We start from the raw sequence: 21,121 nt of genomic DNA on the forward strand, positions 1-21,121 counted from the left end.
AATTGATGATTAAGGAAGAGAGAAATCTGGCACAAATAAATAGTGTGGATTAGGAAGGCAAATACCTGAGAGGAGAGGGGAGAAAGATAGGATTTAGGAATCATGTGCAATAATGCAGATGTAATGAAAGAAAGACCTGGCAGGGGAAATAAAAGAGGAAATGGTGATTAAATCAAAGATACTTTTAAACAAGGACAGCCAAACTAGACAAATGATGAGAAATAAGGAAGAAAATGAGTTAAAAATTATACCAAGGCACGTAAGTTTTCTGTACATTATAAAATGTATAATACTGACAGTGATAAGGAATTTGGGAGGAATAGATCATTTGAGAGAAAAATACAGTGTAGTATTGGAAAATCCAGTTGGCATTTAAGAGAACGCCAAATTCTTAGAACTAGAAAATAAAAGAATAGCCAGAGATGGAGAGAAGTAGAATAAACCTAGAGATTCAATAAATACTCTTAGCTGTGTGGGATACAAAAGAGATTAATAATCAGGAGATCTGAAGATTTAACATTTCAGCTCTCCCAAATAACTAGCTAAGTGACTTAAGCAAATCCTTTAAGATTTCTCTGATTTTTAAACTTTGGTTTCTTTATTGTGTAAAGTGAGATTAGATAATCTCAAGTCTAAAATTGTATTATCCTAAGGAATCAACACACAAACTGGACATCAAGTGTCAGCTATAATTCCAAATCCTAAAGGAGCAATTTTGTTTATGTCAGAGGCTGTAGAGGGTTGCAAGCCTGAAGATATATACTTAAGATTCAGTATGATTGATGGGATAATGATTAGCTAGCTAGTACTTAATATGATGTAATGATATAATATTCTACAGCTGGCACTTACTCAGTGTAATGTAGTGATGTAATCGTACTGAAGTATTTAAGGGCTGGGACAATTCTCTCAGCCACAGACACAAGAGAAGACGCCAGATTCCAGATTCCATCTTTGACCAGCCTCCTGGCCCTCCTGCCTTCTTCACTCCTACACTAAGACCAAGGACTTGGGCTAATCCCAAGATCCCACAGAATCCAGACTATACAAGAGGCCATATATGTCAAGGAATAAAACATTCCAATCAAAAATTCAATTTTTCTGATTTTCCCTGTACTTAAAATGATGAATAAATTTAATTGAACAAGTCAATGATTTATATAGAGATATAAAAAAGATACTGATGATATTTTGGAATACTTCTTAGGAGAAAAAGACAACAGGGTAATTGCATCCTACATCAACAGTCTATAAAATTTCAAAGTGCCTTTCTTATAGCCACCCGAAAATGAACAGAATTGAATTTTTATTATTCTCATTTAATAGATGACTATATTGAGACTCTGAGAGGTTAACCGACCTGCCCAAGGTCATACATTTAGTGAATGAAGAAATTACAATGAAAACAGAGAAAGAACAGGGGAAGTATAAAGCAGGAGAAAAAATTTTTTAAAGCTGGATATAAAAAGGAAAGAAAAAAATGAATTACTTTTCTTTTTCATGGAATTGATAGTATAAAAATTTTTAAAGAAAATTGAGACTAAAAAGTACAATGAAACAATATCTTCCAAACACAAGGGAAAAGCATATACTTAAAAAAAAAAAATCAAGATGCCACCTGAAATCATAACTGAAAACAATAAGGAAGCCAAAATAAACATATCATGCTATTCTTCTTACCTTTTCAGTTGCTGAAACAGATGGCTTTGATACAAAACCCAACCTGTCCTTCACAGATAACTTAGTTACATTCTAAAAAAATTAAAATGGACACATTCAGTGTTTCCCCAAACATACATAATTCTGTTGGGACTTACAAACATTTTGTTTGCCACTGTTTAAAATTTATTAATCTATACTAAACTTAACTAATATGAGTGAAGGTACTAACAATGTTTATGGTGTTTTAATTTGCTTTGTTGTGGTTTTCAGAAGGGAAAGAATATTTTGTAAGTTTTTAAAAAATTGCTGAGGGAGGGGACATCAACAAAAGAACAGCATGCATTATAATCAACCACTGAGAATTTAAAACATTAAATGAGGATGCTGGAGCAGCTAAACTTTAAGGTTCCCTAGCTCTAGAAATCTATGATTTTATCATTCTTACTATTAAATTAACTGATTGCTTTAAATAGTAAATTTCAAAATTATTAATATTTAAATATGCTTTAAAGCTTTTTTTAAAAAATTATCCCCAGATAAAATATTCCTGTTTTAAAACCCAGTTAAACAGGTTCTGTATTCAACTGAAAAATTTAACACCTAATTCCATTAATTTGATTAAACATTCAAAATGCCCCTAAAATCCTTTGTTCTGGAGACACAAAGAATGGCTAGTTATCCTAATGTCAGACACTTAAGGAATTTTCAGACTAAAATATATTTAGATAGATTTAATGGAGTACCATAATTTAAATCAATTATATAGTACAAGTACTGAGAAGAGATGCAAGCCCAGTTACTAGAACTGCACATAAAGAATCACAAGATTCTTCATGTATGGGGGAAAATCATATGATCCAGATTTAAGGGCAGGTAAATAGGAGTTGTCAGAGCAGGAAAACTGATGCAAATTTCTGAAAAGTCTAGCTACTATCCGCTACTTTTAAATTCTCCCTGAAAATTTTTTACCTAGTTTTCTAGTAAATTTTCAATAACGATAAAATTGATTAGCAGAATTTTACTTCTCAGAAAGTTTTGCTATTTCACAAAAAGAGGGATTCCAATAGCCTTAAATTGGATTTTAGATGGCAACACTAACAAAAATTTGGAGTTATAATAGGAAATTTTTGTGGAAATTCCTGAATACCTGTATTTAATTTGGTTAAAATAAGAATGAATAATTTAAAAAATAAATTAAAGAACTGTCATTTTGATCAATAGGCATTACCTGAGGAATATCTGTACTAGCACTCTGGGCTTCTGCGGGTTCAATATTACTTGAAGGGACTGGACCTAATCGTTCTTTCACAGACTGCTTCACAATAGGCAAAGTGGGCTGCTGGACTAAAGGTTGTATAACCTAAGGACAAAAAAAAAAAAAAATTTAAACCAATCAATTTTAAGGTGATTTGAACTGAGAAAAATAAGAATCATTAACCATGTAGACTTTCAAATTATCATAAACAACTACCTTCAAATTTCTTTCACAGTTCTAAATGCTTTCAGATAAAGTCTAAAGTTAAATACAAAAAATTAAATACTTAAGTATACAGGTAAAACAAATGCCTAGAGATCTTTTCCCCTAAATCTTTTTAAAAATCTAGGAGAAACTAGTTTTACCTGGACAAAATTATTCAATAAATGATTTTTCAGAAAATAAGGTTTTGTTTTGTTTTGTTTTGTTTTGTTTTTCCTGAGACAACAGGGGTTAAGTGACTTGCGCAGGGTCACACAGCTAGAAGTTGTGTCAGAGACCAAATCTGAACTCAGGTCTTCCTGACTTTAGAGCTGGTGCTCTATCCACTGAGCCATCTAGTTGCCCCAAAAAATAAGATTTTAAAAAATAAGCTCCTAACATTGTTTTTCATATTACAGATCTTTTGAAGCGAATAAGTCTACCTCATTTGTGTTTCTAGGTACATGTAGAAATTAAACAGCAAACTATTGTTTCACCCACACAACTTTCCTCTTACTTTCTGGGAAGATGTTTGCAGTTGCTGGGCAGCTCCCTCTCGGTGCCAATAGACTTTAATAAAACGATTATTCAGAATTGCTTCTGTACTAGAGATCGCTTTTTTTGCTTCTTCATATGTTGCAAATTGAATAAGTGCACCTTCAGGATCACCATGAAAGGCAACCTAAAATGTAAAATGGAAGACAAGGGACATTTTAAACATACACCTCTAAATAACTCCCAATTCAACTGACTCAAATATTTATCAAGTTCCAACTGGCAAGATACTGATCTAGATGAAAGGTAACAGAGATGATAACAAACTGTTGTCCTTACTAAGAAAGGGGTATAATAAAACATGTACAGATTAGTAAGTAACAAAATTATATACAAAGTGATTTTTAAAAGCAAAGAACATTAAACATGGGGAAGGAATTTTTACAAAGGCCTCATGTGAAGGTAGGACATCTTATCAAGGAAGCCAGGGGTTCTATTATCTCAAGTGAGGAGAGAATATAATTCAGGATGGAAGGACAGTGGCAAACAAACAAAGGCAAACAAGAGAGAAAAAGCTAGCAAACCCAGTTTGACTAGAACAAAAAGAGTATGTTAAAGAGAATAATATGAAGTAAGACTGCAAAAGTAGGAAGGCACCACATTTTATTATTTAATCCCTAGCAGCTTACAAATAGCCTTCCTCACAATAACCATGTACACTAGGTTAAGAGGTTAAGTGACAGATCCTCCAAGTCCAATATTCTTTACTCAAGGACAAGATGTCTTCCTTAGTTGTCACAAAAATTATAAAACACCAATATTTTTTAGATAATATTCTTCTTTTAAATCCTTCTTACCAAATTCTGTAATGAAACTATACTAAGAGATAATCATGTGAACTTTGCCAGGGCAGATTATGGTGAAAATGTAAATCAATTCATATACATATTTTCTACCCACAATTAAGCTTATCAATGTCAGTAAAGATAAGCAATATGGATACATCAATTATGTTAGCAGGAAAAAATAGTGAGCTATTATTGTTCATTTTAAAATAAAAAGTAGCATAGAATAGTCAGCACTATACTGCAGCTGGATGTGAATCCATTTGTTAGCTGTGTGACAAGTTAGGTCATTTGAAGCTATCAGTCTGTTTCATCATTGTCAAATTCAAATGAGATAGTGAATGTAAAACAGGTTACCAACTTTAAATTATCCTATATCACATGCACCTGTTTAGTTATTGCTAACAAAAAATGATATAGTTCAACTGTAATATGTTCTACATTCAAAAATAATAATGTATCAGAAATGAGGAAAACTTTTTAAAGAGATCTGAAGATCTAATTCAAGAAGTTAGGAATTACAATTTACAGACCTCCAGTCAAATCTAACTTCTCAGACTGTAGTTACCACTATGCTAAGTGAAAATAAACTCACTAACCATGACTATATTTTTGAGTTGTAGGAAATAAGTGGGTTGTTTTTTAAAGCAGATAATTTCAACCATAGACTTTTAACAGTATGTCTACACTCAGTATCTCTAGCTCCAACATAATTTTGTTAAAGTTCAAAAATCGGTCTTCTTAAAAGTATTTTAATCTTCAAACTATTACTTTAGTTAAAATTTGATTTGAGAGCTAGAACATGTCAAATAAAAACTCTTTGAAGGAAGAACACCTAACAAGTAAAGATCTATACAATACAGTTTTTTTAATCTTGTTCTGTGCCTCGCAGTGCTTTCCAATATAACAAATGTTCAAATTTGAAGTCGATTGGATAGAGATGATATCTATTCTAAAGATGCTACCTGGGAGAAAAATTTAGAAATTTTCCTTTCAGAATTTCTTCCCAGAAGGATTACAAAGTTTCAGAGCTTGATCCAAAAGCAGGATAAAAAATCTATATATAGGAGCACCTAAAAGACTTCATCATCCACAGGAACTAAAACCTGGACTGTGTGCTAGATCTCTATAAGAAGAATAAACATCTCGCTAATGAGTACATATCTTATGAACATGATTTTAAAACAAATAAAAAAGGATTGGTCCTTATGAAACTGATAAAAGACTATCTCTGGTTAGCATAAACCAAGGGAAAGAGGAAGCATAAAGGATATCCAGGGAAAAACTAAATTTGGAAATCTAAATTTTCAGTATGATGATTGCAATAAATTCATATTCTCTAGGAAAATTTCACTTTACACTCCATAGTCTTTAACAAGTGATACTTATTCCCCCTATATATACTCCATACATGTTTTAAAGACTACTGAAAAGGCTGCTCTGAACTGAATTCTCCTTTCTAAGCTTATTTACTCTTTCCCTAAATTGAGGGGAAAGGAATAAGTATTTATATAGTTTCTATTATGTGCCAGGTGCTATGTTAAACACTTTACAAATATTATCTCATATAAATCTCACAACTCTCATTGTTGTTCCCATATTATATAGATGAGGAAACTGAGGCAAACAGAGACTAAGTGAGGCTGAATTTTGACTCGCGTTTTCCTGGCTCCAGATCTAAAGGTTTAACTACTGTACAATTCTAAAGTGTCAATCCAAAATAAAAAATTAATAAGCACATATAAGTTCAAAAATCAGTTAAGAAATTGAGAAATTAAATTCTAATGTCAAGTAGCTATAACTAAATATGCCTGAATGTTATGGGATATTATTTTTCCATAAGAAACGACCAGCAGAATGATTTCAGAGAGTCCAGGGGAGACTTAAATGAAATGAGCAGAACAGGAGATCACTATACACAGCAACAACAAGACTATACAATGATCAATTCTGATGGATGTGGCTCTCTTCAACAATGAAAAGATTCAGACCAGTTCCAATGGTTTAGTGATGAAGAGAGCCACCTACACTCAGAGAGAAGACTGTGAGAACTGAATGTGATTCACAACATAGTCTTTTCATTCTTTTTATTGTTGTTTGCTTGCATTTTACTTTCTCTTTTTTTCTGGTTTGATTTGATTTTTGTGCGGCATGATAATTGTAGAAATATGTATGCACAACATATAATTGTTATCTAGGATATACTGCAACATATATAGGACTGCTTGCCATCTAGGGGAGGGGGTGGAGGGAGGGAGGGGAAAAATCGGAACAGAAATGAGTGCAAGGGATAATGTTGTAAAAAAATTACCCTGGCATGGATTCTGTCAATATAAAGTAATTATTAAATAAAAATTAAAAAAAAAAAAAGAAATATGTATGCACATATTGGATTTAACATATTATGTCTACCATGTTTAACGTATATTGGACTACTTGCCATTTCGGGGAGGGGATGGGAGAAGGGGGGAAAATTTGGAACAAAAATTGAGAAAAATTGCAAGAATTAATGTTGAAGTATTGTCCATGCATATGTTTTGAAAAATAAAAAAGCTTTAATAAAGAAAAAATATAATTGAACATGCCACCTGGTGTTATCTTAAAGTACAAATTTTTTCACATCTACCTCAAAAGACGGACAAATATTTCAAAATTAGGTTTAAAACTGGTTTAATACAGAGGGTCAAGTCTACAAGTATGCCTTACTATTGGACAAGACAGAATTAACAGTAAAAGAAAGGTTAATTTTGATGAAAACAGGACTGATTATTCATCAGAGACAGGAATTACAAAAAGAATGATGGATAATACTGAAGGATTTTAAGGTGTAAAAATAGGGGGAAAGAGAATTCTGATTAAAATGGGAAAAGGAACAGTCGATAAGCCTAACTCCTCCAAAATGCCCCAGGCTAACATATGAAAGGGAACCAGATAGGACAATTTAAAAAAAGAAAGAAAAAGAAAAGAAAAAACAATTCCTCCATTCAGTCCAAGACTACCCGAGAATATAGCCAGAACACTGAGAACACTTTGAGAGAGGGAATACAAGAGGGAGATGGAAGCCAGTGTAAGGATGTCCGAAGCCTATAAGATCTTAACACGAGTTAATAGGGGCAAAAATCAGCCAAAAATGGGTTAGTGGAAAGACAAATGCCTCAACAGTAAGAGAGAAGTCTGAAGGACAGAACAATTTTAGAAAGAAGGAAATAAATGTTTCATTATGTATGATTACTACTGAGCACCTAGAATTGCAAAGAATTATGAATATTGGCCTTTCACAAAAGAATGAAAAAGTATGTAGAAAACTCAGCATGAAACTGAATTAAGCTAAATTTAGCTGAAGAGAATTCTCATAAACTAAAAGCAGCAGAAAGGAACACAGATCAGTATTTCTTTAGTATTATTCTTATCATAGAAAACAGTGAAATTCTATTTCAATATTTTGAACTCATTTCAGTATATTTGAACTCATATTTCAGAAGCCAATATGCTGAAAGAAAAAGTGGACAGTTTAAAACCACCAATATAAAAAGACCAGCTGATCTTGACCTGCTACATGTAATGAAAAACAGAAAACTTGCATTCACCAGCAGCTCTGCCAAAAATGATTTTGTGAAAACTATTTAACCACTTCAGGCTTCATTTCCTTCTTCTCTAAGAATTAACAGATCAATTTTCAAGCTATAGAGTATTAATATGAGAAAAAGGTTCATCAGGAAAACATAACTATCAAAACATATGCCTATTCTTTCTTCTCTATAAAGTCTTTTAAAGAATTGTCTTATGTATGTGCTTTAGACAGCTATTTAAGTGTTGGAGTGGAGGGGATAAAGGACTTAAAAGTCAGGAAGTCCCGAGTTCAGATCCTGTTTCTTTCACACACAAGCTATATGATCCTGAGCAAATTATTTAGCCTCTTTATCTGTTTCCTCATCAGTAAAATGAAGATAAAAAGGCAAGGGAAGAGAATAAGCACTTATATAGCACCGTAGCACTGTGCTAAATGCTTTACAAATACTATCTCATTTAATGTAAGCACCTACCTCACAAGGGTATGGTCAAAAACAAATGAGTTAGCATATACAAACCTTAAAAGCACTACATAAATGCTAGCTATTACTAAGAATGTCCTTAACTCAGAATACAAAAAGAGAAAGGCAATTTTTCACAGATGATTTTTTTATAGAATACCTAATCTTCACGTTCACATAATTAACTGAGACACAGAAAATGCAAGATCCAACTGTGGCCACTGTTGTATAATTACTAAAAGTATTAAATACAGGGGGTACATGTCTTCTCAAACAAGATTCCTTAATATTCAGTTCAGTGAACTTTTAACACTTTTTCAAATTATAAAGCAAATAATTATAGGTAGACATTTTTATCAAAGGTAGTTACCAAATATATCAAACCAAAATTCAAATTATTCAAATTCAAATAGAAGTGAGACTCCCTGTAGATGGCAGTTCTCCAGAAGCTTGTTTGCAGGTATATGTATGCTAATTACAGTAGACTGAAATCTTCAATAAATTTGAGGGCCACTAAAAATGGATTGATCTAGCAAGTCATGCAGGAAAAACTAAGTGGAGGAGCTACATTTATTTACTTAGAAATCAAGCATATCTACTGGATTATATTTATGAGACCATAAAACTTGGAGGGGGAAAAAACATGGACAATGATCTATTAGTTCAGAGCCTGAGCTGAATAGAAGAAAGAGAAAATTTCTGACTGTATGTATATGAGAAAACTGCTGTGTTTTCCATGGTCTCAAGCTAAAAAAGTTGAGATGTAAGTCACTATTTTCAAGACCAATATATTATATGGTGTTTACAAAATAAAAGACTGCAATCTCCAAAGAAAAAAATTACAGTTGACTCAAAGGAGAGAAGAGGTACAAATCATTATTAACACTCTTTTATCTTCAAGAAATAGCACACAAGACTTAACCAAAGACAAGTTATGTTCAGAAAAAAACATTTCCTGGCTTGATCCAAGATACTCAACACTAAGAGAACCATCCCATGCACCTTCCCCTCAGTTCTAACTAGTAACGCTTCTAGACCTCTCTACTCTGATGAGTCAGCTTTTGCCTCATCTTGACCACTCAATGACATATTACAGTGAGTTCCCAAATCTCTTACCCACCCCATCACCCTTTTTCAACTCCTTGTGTGCTCCACCTCTGTGAGAATGTAAGCTCTTTGAACTGTCCTTTGTTACTATTTCTTTCTCTAATGCTAAGCATTGTTCTAGATTATATAGTAAGTACTAAATAAAATCTCTGTTGGTCTGCCTGCTAATTGATCCATTATGGAGGTGATTATTAACAAAATCAAGGGGGAAAAAAAAACACCTTTAAACAACTGAGACTGACATCTACACAATGTCCTAAAGAATGCTTCCATAAGGTTAGATAAATGCACTATGGATGATTTAATGAATATGGTTAAGGATAACATAGGAAGAAAAAGAATGGAAAGATGGTAATCTGCACTAATGGAAACTATCAGTATCAGTGAGATTATAGTGCTATCAGCACAAATAAATTGAGAATGATAGCTAAAGATTATGAAATTCTTTTACAGTTCTTACCTGTAAGTTGACCAAAGTTCCAAATCGGCTGAAATGTTCATTAAGTTTGCTGATATTATTCAATTCTGGAGGAACTTTCCTGAGTTCAAGTTTGGTATTTTCATTTCCAAACTGAACCTTCTTCTGAAAACCTGGGCTATTTGTTCTATTAAAGTTTGGCCTATAACAAAATATAAAGTTACTTTATGTGCAAAATAAAGAGACTTTTCTACTCAATATTGGTGGTAACAACACTGTTCATGGAAAGCCACAAAGGAAAAAGATTTTTCTCCAACACTATGTGTTTTTGTCCTAGACTTAGATCACTTCCACTGCCTTCCTTGGTGTTCTATTTATCCCACCCCCTCACGCTATCTTCAAATCTCAATTCCCTTCTTGTGTTTCATATGAATATTACCAAAATGACAGCATTACGACATATCTGGAAAGCAAGATTTGGCTAGCTCACTTACAAACATCTATTCAGAAACAAAAGTTTCTCACACATAACACATAATGACTTGTCCAGCCTTGTTCTAACTTTTACTTTCTCTCATCCAGCAAAGCCTTAAACTTTGAGTGAAGCTAAGCTCTCAAAGGCATCGTGAATACATATAAAGAATAACTTTATTTTCAACAGCCAGATTAACTCTACTCAAAGATCTCAAAAAACGACATATTAGAATGGAGATGGGAAACATAAGATTTATATCAACATTATGACTACTGGCCAAAGTTGTTAATATGGCTTACATATCTTTTATGCCAGGTTCCAAAGGAGTTTTTTATACTCTGATGTCAACTACATTAAAAAAAAAAAAAAAAAAAAAAAAAAAAAAAAAAAGCAAAGAAAAGAACAAAGGAAACCCCAAAAGAACAACAAAAAACAAAATGGGGGAAAGGTGATATTTAGGGAAAAGGCCTCTGAAGCCTTCTAACTTGATGCTCTATGGATTTATTGCCAATAAAATACTTATCCCCAAATTCACTCTAGAAATCTTACCAAAAGGCTATAGACACAAATAATAACAAAATGGCTTAAAGGATTTAAGATCTTAGAGTACTAATAGTGCCATAGTTCAATTACAGTATGACTCAAAGAGACGTTTACGGACTAATCTGAGAAACTTACAACCATTTATAATACTTTTATACAGGTAAAAATGCATTCAGAGTTCTAAACATATAACTCACATTGAAAAAAATACTCTAGAGATTAGATGATTATATAATCTAAAATGCTTCATTAAAAAAAAAAAAAGTTGTACCTTTATATAAATACTTTAACAGTCTGAAAATAAATAAAAAGTAGTATTTCTCAATGTTACCCCCATATAAGCTTACTTGTCAAACCAAGTCTTCTTAGCAGGAACTCCAGGTTCCCCTGATCCAATAGTTCTTTTTCTTGACTCTGAATCAACCACTATCCTCATACTGCTTTTATTAGGAGGCTTTTCTGTGGGGAGAGAGTCAGTATCAACTGGCATTTCTTTACCTTATCATTAATACAACTATTTAAATTCAAATTAAATATGAATAGCCAAGAACAAGCAAAATAAAAAGAAAGGTAAATAAGTGGATCTTAAAACAGGAATTTCTTTAGTTCAAAGTAATGAACTGTCCCTTAGATTTCTACCACAATTTGCTAATTTGCAATGCAGAAAGTAAATCTCATGGACATATATTCATAGTATCAAGAAGTTCCCAAACTTTTCCCTCTTTGGATTAATGGTGGGAAAATGGCCCAATGAGCTATGTCACTGTTTCCTTTTATTACAACCGAAGTGGGGGGATATTATTATAAAACAATTTACTATCACATAATCCACTATAATTCAATCTAAATGTTTTTGTGTGACTAGCACTTAGAATTCAATGAACAATTAAGATAAACTTGAAAATATATTCTTCTTTGAGAATGAGTCATCAATCTAGTAGACCTTTTCTTGATTTAAGTTATTTATTTATATTGTTAAAAAAAATCTTTCAAATTGTAACTATTTGTGGATTAAGGACAAAAAAACTCAGGCTATACTCCGAAAAAGTTCATGGAAATAAAAAAAGAACAAAAGTGTTATAGATATACATTTATCAGCTTCCTATAGTCAATGAGCTTATGTTAATTCAAATATTACTTTCTTTATCACAAGTTAAAATATTTGCAGTTTTAATCCATATAGCACATAAAGCCTTGTGACTAAAAACCTTCCTTGTTTGAGAAAACTAAGATAGGAAATGAAAGAAATGGCTGTTTTGAAATAACAATTCACTAGAAACAATAACCTCTCAATATATATAATTGACCAAGAATTCAGATTTGTTTACAGTATAGCTTGAACAAATAATTTTTGGTTTTGCAAAGCTTAACAATGTTACAGAAATAAGGTATTTTACATAAAGAATAACAAAACATCCTCAGTTTAAGTTACTGAACAAAGTATATGAACAATTTTCAAAAGAAGAAATTAAGCCATTTTTAGTCATATGAAAAAATATTCTATATCACTATTGACTAGAGAAATGCAAATTGAAACAACCGAGGTACTACTTCACACCTCTCAGATTGGCTAAGACAATAAATGTTGGAAAACTGGGATATTAATACATTGTTAATGGAATCATCAACTGACCCAACCATTCTAGAGAACAATTTGGAACTACACATATCCTTTAATCTAGCAGTATCTATACTGGTTCTGTATCCCAAAGAGATGATAAAAAAGGGAAAAGGACCTACATGTGCAAAAATGTTTGTAGTAGCAAGGAACTGGAAAGTAAGTGGACAGGTGCTCCTCAGTTGGGGAATGCCTGAGTAAGTTATGGTATATGAATATAATGCACTATTATTGTTCTATAAGAAATGAAGAGCAAGCTTATAAAAAAACTTAAATGAACTGATGATATCTGAAGCGAGTAGAACCAAGAGAACATTGCATACAGCAACAAGATTATGTGATGAACAAATGTGTTGAACTTGGCTCTTTTTCAACAATGATGTGACCTATGATGAAAAGAATCATCTGATCGAGAGAGAGAATTATGCAGACTGAATGTGGAACAAAGCATAGTATTTTCACACCTTTTGTTGTATTTACTTTTTTTTCTTTCTTGTGTTTTTCCCCTTTTTGATCTGATTTTTCTTGCACAATATGACAAATATGAAAATATGTTTAGAAGAACTGCACATGTTTAACTTATATTGGATTGCTTGCTCTCTAAGAAAGAAGGGAGAATATGGAAGGAGAAAATATGCAACACAAGGTTTTGCAAAGGTAAATGTTGAAAACTACCTTTGCATATATTTGGAAAAATAAAAGGCCATTATAAAAAAAAATAAATAAAAGTTTAATTTATAACATAGTACAACATTATAAAGCAAAACTGTCTTAGATTTTTTTAAATGGACATATTTAGCATATTTTCTAAAACATTTTTATGAAATTCTCTAGGATAGAGACGTCCTCAAAGGAGTGATATATACATTTCATAATCTATACTGAAGAACTACATTTTTACAGAAGCAGCTACACCCAGAGAAAGAACACTGGGAAATGAATATAAACTGCTTGCATTTTTGTTTTTCTTCCCGGGTTATTTATACCTTCTGAATTCAATTCTCCCTGTGCAACAAGAAAACTGTTCGGTTCTGCACACATATATTGTATCTAGGATATACTGCAACCCATTCAACATGTAAAGGACTGCTTGCCATCTGGGGGAAGGGGTGGAGGGAAGGAGGGGAAAAATCGGAACAGAAGTGAATGCAAGGGATAATGCTATAAAAAATTACCCTGGCATGCGTTCTATCAATAAAAAGTTATTAAAAAAAAAAAAACTACGTTTTTATAATAACAAAGCAATGATAGTTACTGAAAGAAAAACCAAATGATAATTATAGAAAGAAAGAAAAAGCCAAAGAGATGTTCTGAGATAGAATAAAGCAAAGTCAGAAATTGGGGAGAAGGATATTAAACAAAGAAAAACGATTTTACCTATATTTTCTTTTCTTTTTTCTTTTGCAAGACAATAAAGTTTAAATGATTTGTCAAGAATCACACAAGTGTTAAGTGTCTGAGGCTGAATTTGAACTCATAGCCTCCTGACTCCAGGACCTACTTTGCTGTTCCTTGCTTAAATTTTCTGATTACTTTTTGGGGAATAAGACATTTTATTAAGTTATACCAAACTCAATTATTTCTTATAAATTTCCAAGTAGTAGAATTGAAGAAAACACATTAACCAAAATATTGTCAATACTAACCCAAGTCATGTCTAATCAATTTATTATCAACAAGATTTTTAAAAGTAACCCATGGTATAACTGAATATGGGGTTGGTAGCAAAAACTTTTGCAACAATCAAAGGTTTCTGAACACAATGATCAAAGATCAATACAAAATCAAGCACATAATGAATTTGAGATGTTTTTGACCGTAACCACCCATGATGTATCGCATGACCTCACTGCAACAACCTCTTTTTGGTCTGATTTTTCTTGCACAACATGACAAATATGGAACTATGTTTAAAAGAATTGTACATATTTAACCAATTTCAGATTACATGCTGTTTTGGGAAAGAGATAAAGGAAAGAGAGTTATCTACATGTACTGGGAAAAATAAAATAGTATTGAGGAACATAAGATAACTAAAAGCTAATAATAATAACAATAATAATGGTGAGGCCTTTCTCAAGTCTTTGTGCTTCCTAAACAAAATTTTACGTTGTTTAATTGTTTCAGTCATGCTTGCCAATTCATTCCCCAATTGGCGTTTTCTTAGCAAAAATAACATAAAAGTTTGCCATTTCCATCTTTCCAGCTCATTTTACAGATGAAGTACTGAGGCAAATAGGGTTGGGTGATTTGCCTAGGGTAACATAGATATATAATTAAGTGTCTGAAGTCAGATTTGAACCCAAAAGAAGAGTGTTCCTGACTCCAGGACCAGCACTCTATTCACTGTGCTACCTAGCTGAACAAATTAACTTTGTTCAACATAGTCTTATAATGCAACCCTTCAGCAACCTTTCTATCGGTTTTTGTCTCTGCATTTTCAACACTTTGGGTCTGGACATGCCGAGTCTTAAACAAATGTTTGGTAAATGACTTATTTGGGCACTCCTCTGAGAATAAAGGATTTTAAATTTAAAAATCTAAAGCTAATTAGCACCAATTTATGGAAATTTTGTGGATTAAAAACAGATTAAGAACTCTTGCTTATAAAGGCAATTTTCCTTCAAAGTACTGAAGGTATTCTAAGGTTGTTATTAAATCTTATAATGAGTCTTTCCTAACAGAATAAAAAGTAGAAGCTTTGCTTAACGTCTTTTAAATTTAACATAATCAGATTAAAATTTCAAAATTTACAAAGGTAGGGGAACTGTACCTTTCAATAATTAAAATCTGAATAAATCTGCCCTTAAAGACATTGAAATCTGTAAAACATGAATATACTTACTATAAAATCTTCTGTCAGTAAAAAGATACAATTTTATAGCACTAGAAATCTTTTTTTTAACTTATTCTTTGGCATGCTATGATTATATAATATGTAAAAAAAGAAGGAAAAAACAAAAGACTTAAAATGTCATAATACTGTCAAAACTAATTTTTATAAAGAATGTGAAACCCAAGTCTATCACAGAATTTCTGTAATTGCAATCTATAAACCTCAGTTCCCTTCAGATTTTTTGACTGACTATATAGTCATATAAACCACACTATACATTTAAATAGCCTAAGTGGGATATTTAGAGTTATATTTGAGAAGTCTAAGAACCCTGTCTTAGAAAGGGTTCTAAATATAACTTTTCTAACATATTTAAAGCCTCCATATTCCAAGGAAAATGGTGACAAGTAATACTAGCATTGGCTCAGCATTCTTATCTACCTTAAGCATATCTAAATATAGTATGATATTATAATCTACAATAGTCCATAAGTAACCATTAAATGGTAGCTATCCTATTAAATTGATGAGGTATAATTTTTGTTTAAATTCTGAAAATAGTAACAACTTCTACTAAATGATATTTGTTTATTAATCCCTTTGCCCTGGCATGCTCTCACATATTTCCTCATGTTAAAAAAAAAGTGGCATGCACACTGGTTTTGATCAGAGGACCCAGATTCAAATGCCACTTGTGCTGTTTACTATCTTTGTGACAGTGAGTAAGTCCCTATAAGGAAATAAACCTAAATTTCTTCATTTGTAAAATTAAAAAGATTGGGTTAGCTGGCCTCTCCCATAAGATCTATGATCCTATATGGCAGCAAAAAAAGGCAGCGCAAATAGCTATGAACCAATATCCAATAGCTACTTCTTCAGAGATTTCTAGGGAATTGCATGTATAACTCCAGATACAACTACGATCTTATTCTTCTTATAAAATATAAAGACATTTCCAGATTAGGACAAAAGTCCATTGTATGAGAATTCCTCAAGTTTCCAATTTATACACATTTAGATCTTAAAAGTAAAGCAGATATTTATCAAGTATTTTTATAGATGTGTCATCCATATTTCTTTTCACCTACGATATACCAAGAAGCTCCAAAAAAGATGTAGGTAAAAAAGCTCCCACTTAAATAATAATGTACGGTTTATAAAGTACTTACTTTCCTTAATACAATCCTAAAAAGCAGTTAGACAAGTACTACATATGAAAAAATTAAGGCTTAGAAAGGTTAAGTAACAGAAACAGAAAGTGATAAGGTCGTAATTTGAATTAAAAATGAAGTGTGCTAGATTTAGAGTCAGGGAACCTGGATTCAGTTTTTACTACTTATGTGACCTTGAACAAGTTACTTCCTTTCTGGGTTTCAGTTCCCTGGTCTGTAAAATTAAGGGACTGAAATGTCCTCCAAGGACTCCTTCTAGATTTCCTGTGCACAAAGCTATTGCTCTTTTACATGATGTGTTTATATCACACAATAACAATTATATATCATAGGTAGAAGACACATCTTTAAGTAATCTGACAAATGTGACTTGGCAATATGAACTAAAAGATTCAGAGGCAGAGGAGACAACTCTTGGGAGATTTGTAGGGCTTTACAAAATTATCCTTTTATATGAACTTTAGATCCGAATTCCACTGCTCTGGTATGATTTATATACTCAAATGAGATTCCCAAGAAAATTCCTACTTTATTTCTCAGGTGAGTAGTTTTTAATTTACAGAAATGAACTCTTCTAAATGGCTACAAGTAGATAATCCCAAAATTCCAAATCATTACAAAGAAATAAAAAGGCTTTCTTTTCTATTCTCCTTAAATCTTCTCCCTCATCTTTCAGATAATCAATGATACTGAAATAAGACATTTTGATAGTCCTTTTACTTTATTTTTTTGCTCATGATTCTCAGGGGGTGAAAAAAAAAATCAGACTACCTTATCTTCAAAGCTCCTGATGTTATGTTTTCTCTCAACAATGAACTTTATCATCTCCAAAAAAGTCATGCTATATTAAAACTAAGTTGTATTTCTCTCATTTTTTAAAAATCTTTTATGTACTTATTTTATTTCCATTATAGGTCATTATATACAATTCTTATCTTACACACTAAAATACAAGTTCTCTTTTCCCCCAAATTCTAGCACAATGCTATATATATAAGCAGCTGTTCCATAAATGCTTGCTAAATGAATTTTATTTCTCTTCCTAAAGTCTCTCAAACATATTACCTGACACTGTTTAACAGCCTTTCAGCATACAATTCATGTTGTCTTGTCAGAAGAATTCACTCTATTGATGAAAAATAAACTAGAACTGTTTGATTTTAATGGGGTGATATAATAGCAAAAAAAGCCAATTCAAATTTGGCTAGTCCTACTATACTTTTCCCTTATCAGACAGAAGATATCCACAATGTTGGTTCTAGGCACCACAATTTTAGAAAGAATGAACAAACATAATACACAGTAAACCAGGAGAATGAAAGGAATAGAGAAATCATACAAGACAACAAATGAAATGTGCCATTACATTCAAGTACCATAACTAATTTGAGTCATTATGAAATTGACCAGCATCTACTTTTTTTCTATTTCTTTGCTAATACAAAAAGTACTGTTTATAAGCACAGACCTCCTTTGAGGTAAAACATAAACCTAAAAGTTCAATTTCTTGATCAAAGAGTATTAGTGACTTAAGAGTAATTCCAAATTTTTTCCTGTATTTGTTGAATATTCATAGCTTCACCAAGACTGTATGAATATGCATTTTTTCAAAATCTCTACAACATTTACTTATTCTGGTCTCTTCTTCAGCCTTTACCAGTTTGGCAAGTATGTTTCTTTCATTATTTATTACCTGGAGCACTTTTTACTGTGATTTAATAGTTTTTCAATTCTTTTGAGAACTCTTCTTCATAATCTACTATAATTCATAAATCAAAGAGATTGATACAAGTTGTTGCACATGGGTGTAATAAAATATTATTATGTACTAAAATAAATGATAACTATGAAAAAATACAGAGAAATAAGAAAAGACTCATAGAAATAGACACAAAGTAAGCAGAACTAGGAAAATATGTAGGATGATTATAAATGGAATTAAATGGATTATAAAGGAATAAACAAAACAAATTAAATTGAATGCCATTAAATTATAATGACCAAGTGTGATTCCAATAAAAAGATAATGAGAAGATAAAACCCCCTCCCATTCTTTGAGTTGAGGAAATATGTATAACATAGCACACAGACAACTTCTGGCTTTGCAAAACCAATTCTGTATCCTCTTTTTGTTACATTTGTAACAATCTAGGAGGGGTGGGAAAAGAATACATTGAGAAATTATGTAATTTGTTAAACAAGGTTATCTCTAAAAATTAATTAAATTTTTAAAATTAAATTTAAAAATCCAAAATATGAAGGATAAGACAGCATATTTTAAAGAATCTGAGGTATTGACAAAGAATTAAACTTGCTCTACTTGACCCCACACGGCAAAACTAGGAATCATGGTCCAAAATTATAGAAGAGTCAGATCTGAACTCAATATAAAGAAAACCTTGTTTATATTAGAGCTTTACAAAATAATGAAATGAACTTCTTGTAACCAAAATATCAAAAATAAGCTAACTTTCCCATTACCATAAGACTTCAAATATGAGCGAGATAATTATTTCAACCAGGTTCTAATGAAAAGGATTCATGTTAAAGGCAGATCAGACTAGATAACTGGGGAGATCTCTTCCAACTCAGACTCTGTGATAGAATCTAAAGCTCTTCAGGAATATATAAAAAGAATGGAGTACTCCACTCTTCTCAGTCCTTCTCACTTACCACTCAGTGCCACAATGATACTGTAAGGAGCTACAAGAAATATAGTATAAGTATTTTCTATTTAATATTTTTATATTACATACACATGATATAATATTATATACCAAATATGTATCATTTATTATATTTTATATTTAGTATAAACACTTCCTGAAGTATGTCAGTAGCTAGGTATTAATTCCTAATTTACTTATTACTTTAAATTGACACCAAAACTTAATACTTCAAAAGTAAAAGCACTTAGGATTCTTTTTTAATTAGTTTTAAGGGAATGAACATATACTACAATTTAACAATTTGTAGTTTATTAAAAACACACTAATAATTCTGCAATTGTAATGAGAATCCTAGCTGTAATGCAGTATCTTTCACAGAATACTTCATGTAAAGAATTATGTTACTATAAACATTTAGTGCATGTGAACCATATTGACAGCGTTGGTATAGCAGATAAAAGAGAGAACTTTGTAGTCAAAAAGATATCAGGTTAAAGTACTTTCCCCCAACACATACTAGACTCTATTAATGTCTTTTGTCCAAGCAGTATGCAACAGGTGATTCTTGAGAAGTATAATCACATGTCCATGATCAACAATCTTAAAGAGCTTCCACAATAAAAATACTCTATCCTAATGAAGTCACTGGTTAAAGCTGAACCAAAAGGGAATAAGGAACTGTGGTGTATGGAGGGAAGAATCATCCTGTACCCAAAGTATAAGACATATCAACATCATGTATATAAAACCTATGAGATATATGTCAAACACAAATTTTCTGTATCAAAAATGCATTATAAACAGGAAAAAGGGGGAAAAACTGTTTTAAAGTAAGATGGACAATAAGAAAGAGAAATGAGTATATTTAACTAGTTTTAGTTCCCCATGCAGTATAAAAAAGCCTATTTTCTCAAAGAGTTTATATTTGAATTAAAATAAATATGTATATGTATATTTTTTGAATGTTCATAGCCATATGATGCTATAGAAAAGTTCAGAACAAAGCTGAATAAACAATCAAGGAATTACTATCCAAGACATTAGAAAATTGAGCAAACTATTCTCTCTTGATATATATATATATGTATGTAAATAGACATACATATATATGTGTATGTCTATATAAAAAATAATTACTGTAATTACCATTATTATTACTTATTTAGTGTCAGTTGCATTTTTATTTCTCTCCAATATGAAAAAGTGATTTATCTGGCTATGTGGAATAAGAAAGATATTACACTTTGAAAATTATGATAAAAGTATATATAAGAGGCATTTTCTGATAAGGGAAAAAAGGATGAAACTTTTCAACATTTTTCCATATAATTGTGATTATTTCTTTAACTGTGTAAATGTTGTTTTACCTTCTGGTAAATGGCCATCTCTTCCAAGAAACAGAATAAAGCACAGAATATCATCTCCTAAAATAGAAACTACTTCTAATTTAATATAAAAATTAAAAGTAAAATAAAATTAATTAAAGGTAAAAAATAAATTTAAAAATACTTAAAGAGATGTTTTTTCAAGATGTCCCATTATACTCTTAAGGGAGAAAATCCTAACAGAAGATAGACATGATTCATAGAAAGTTAAAGGAAAACGCCAAAAAAGAAAGATATGTAGTCTTAAAAACATTAAATCCAGTGTCTGAAAGCAGAAAATTTTAACTAAAAAGTAATGAATTCACTCAATATTTACTCTTCTGTGTTATCAAAAAAGAAGGATGTACAGCAACAACGTAACCACCAATTCATTCTGATCCTTCACAAGAGATGAAGGAAACATGCTTCT

General features: G+C 31.6%; 1 protein-coding gene across 14 annotated transcripts in view; it reads right to left on the bottom strand.

The window, feature by feature from the left end:
• The window catches only part of RBM26 (RNA binding motif protein 26), a 102,796-nt gene that overhangs the window by 45,888 nt on the left and 35,787 nt on the right, over positions 1–21,121 (bottom strand). For 11 of the 14 annotated variants that reach the window (XM_051983971.1, XM_051983970.1, XM_051983965.1 and 8 more), the window contains 5 exons: positions 11,380–11,491; positions 10,057–10,216; positions 3,636–3,800; positions 2,891–3,022; positions 1,681–1,752 (listed from right to left, as the gene is read on the bottom strand). In XM_051983971.1, coding sequence (XP_051839931.1) covers positions 1,681–1,752; positions 2,891–3,022; positions 3,636–3,800; positions 10,057–10,216; positions 11,380–11,491 — 641 coding nt within the window. The remainder of the gene's footprint in view (positions 1–1,680; positions 1,753–2,890; positions 3,023–3,635; positions 3,801–10,056; positions 10,217–11,379; positions 11,492–21,121) is intronic. The other 3 variants (XM_051983973.1, XM_051983974.1, XM_051983979.1) reach the window with 1 other exon arrangement.

This window comes from Antechinus flavipes, chromosome 3, assembly GCF_016432865.1.
Source record: "Antechinus flavipes isolate AdamAnt ecotype Samford, QLD, Australia chromosome 3, AdamAnt_v2, whole genome shotgun sequence".
Classification (NCBI taxonomy): domain Eukaryota; kingdom Metazoa; phylum Chordata; class Mammalia; order Dasyuromorphia; family Dasyuridae; genus Antechinus; species Antechinus flavipes.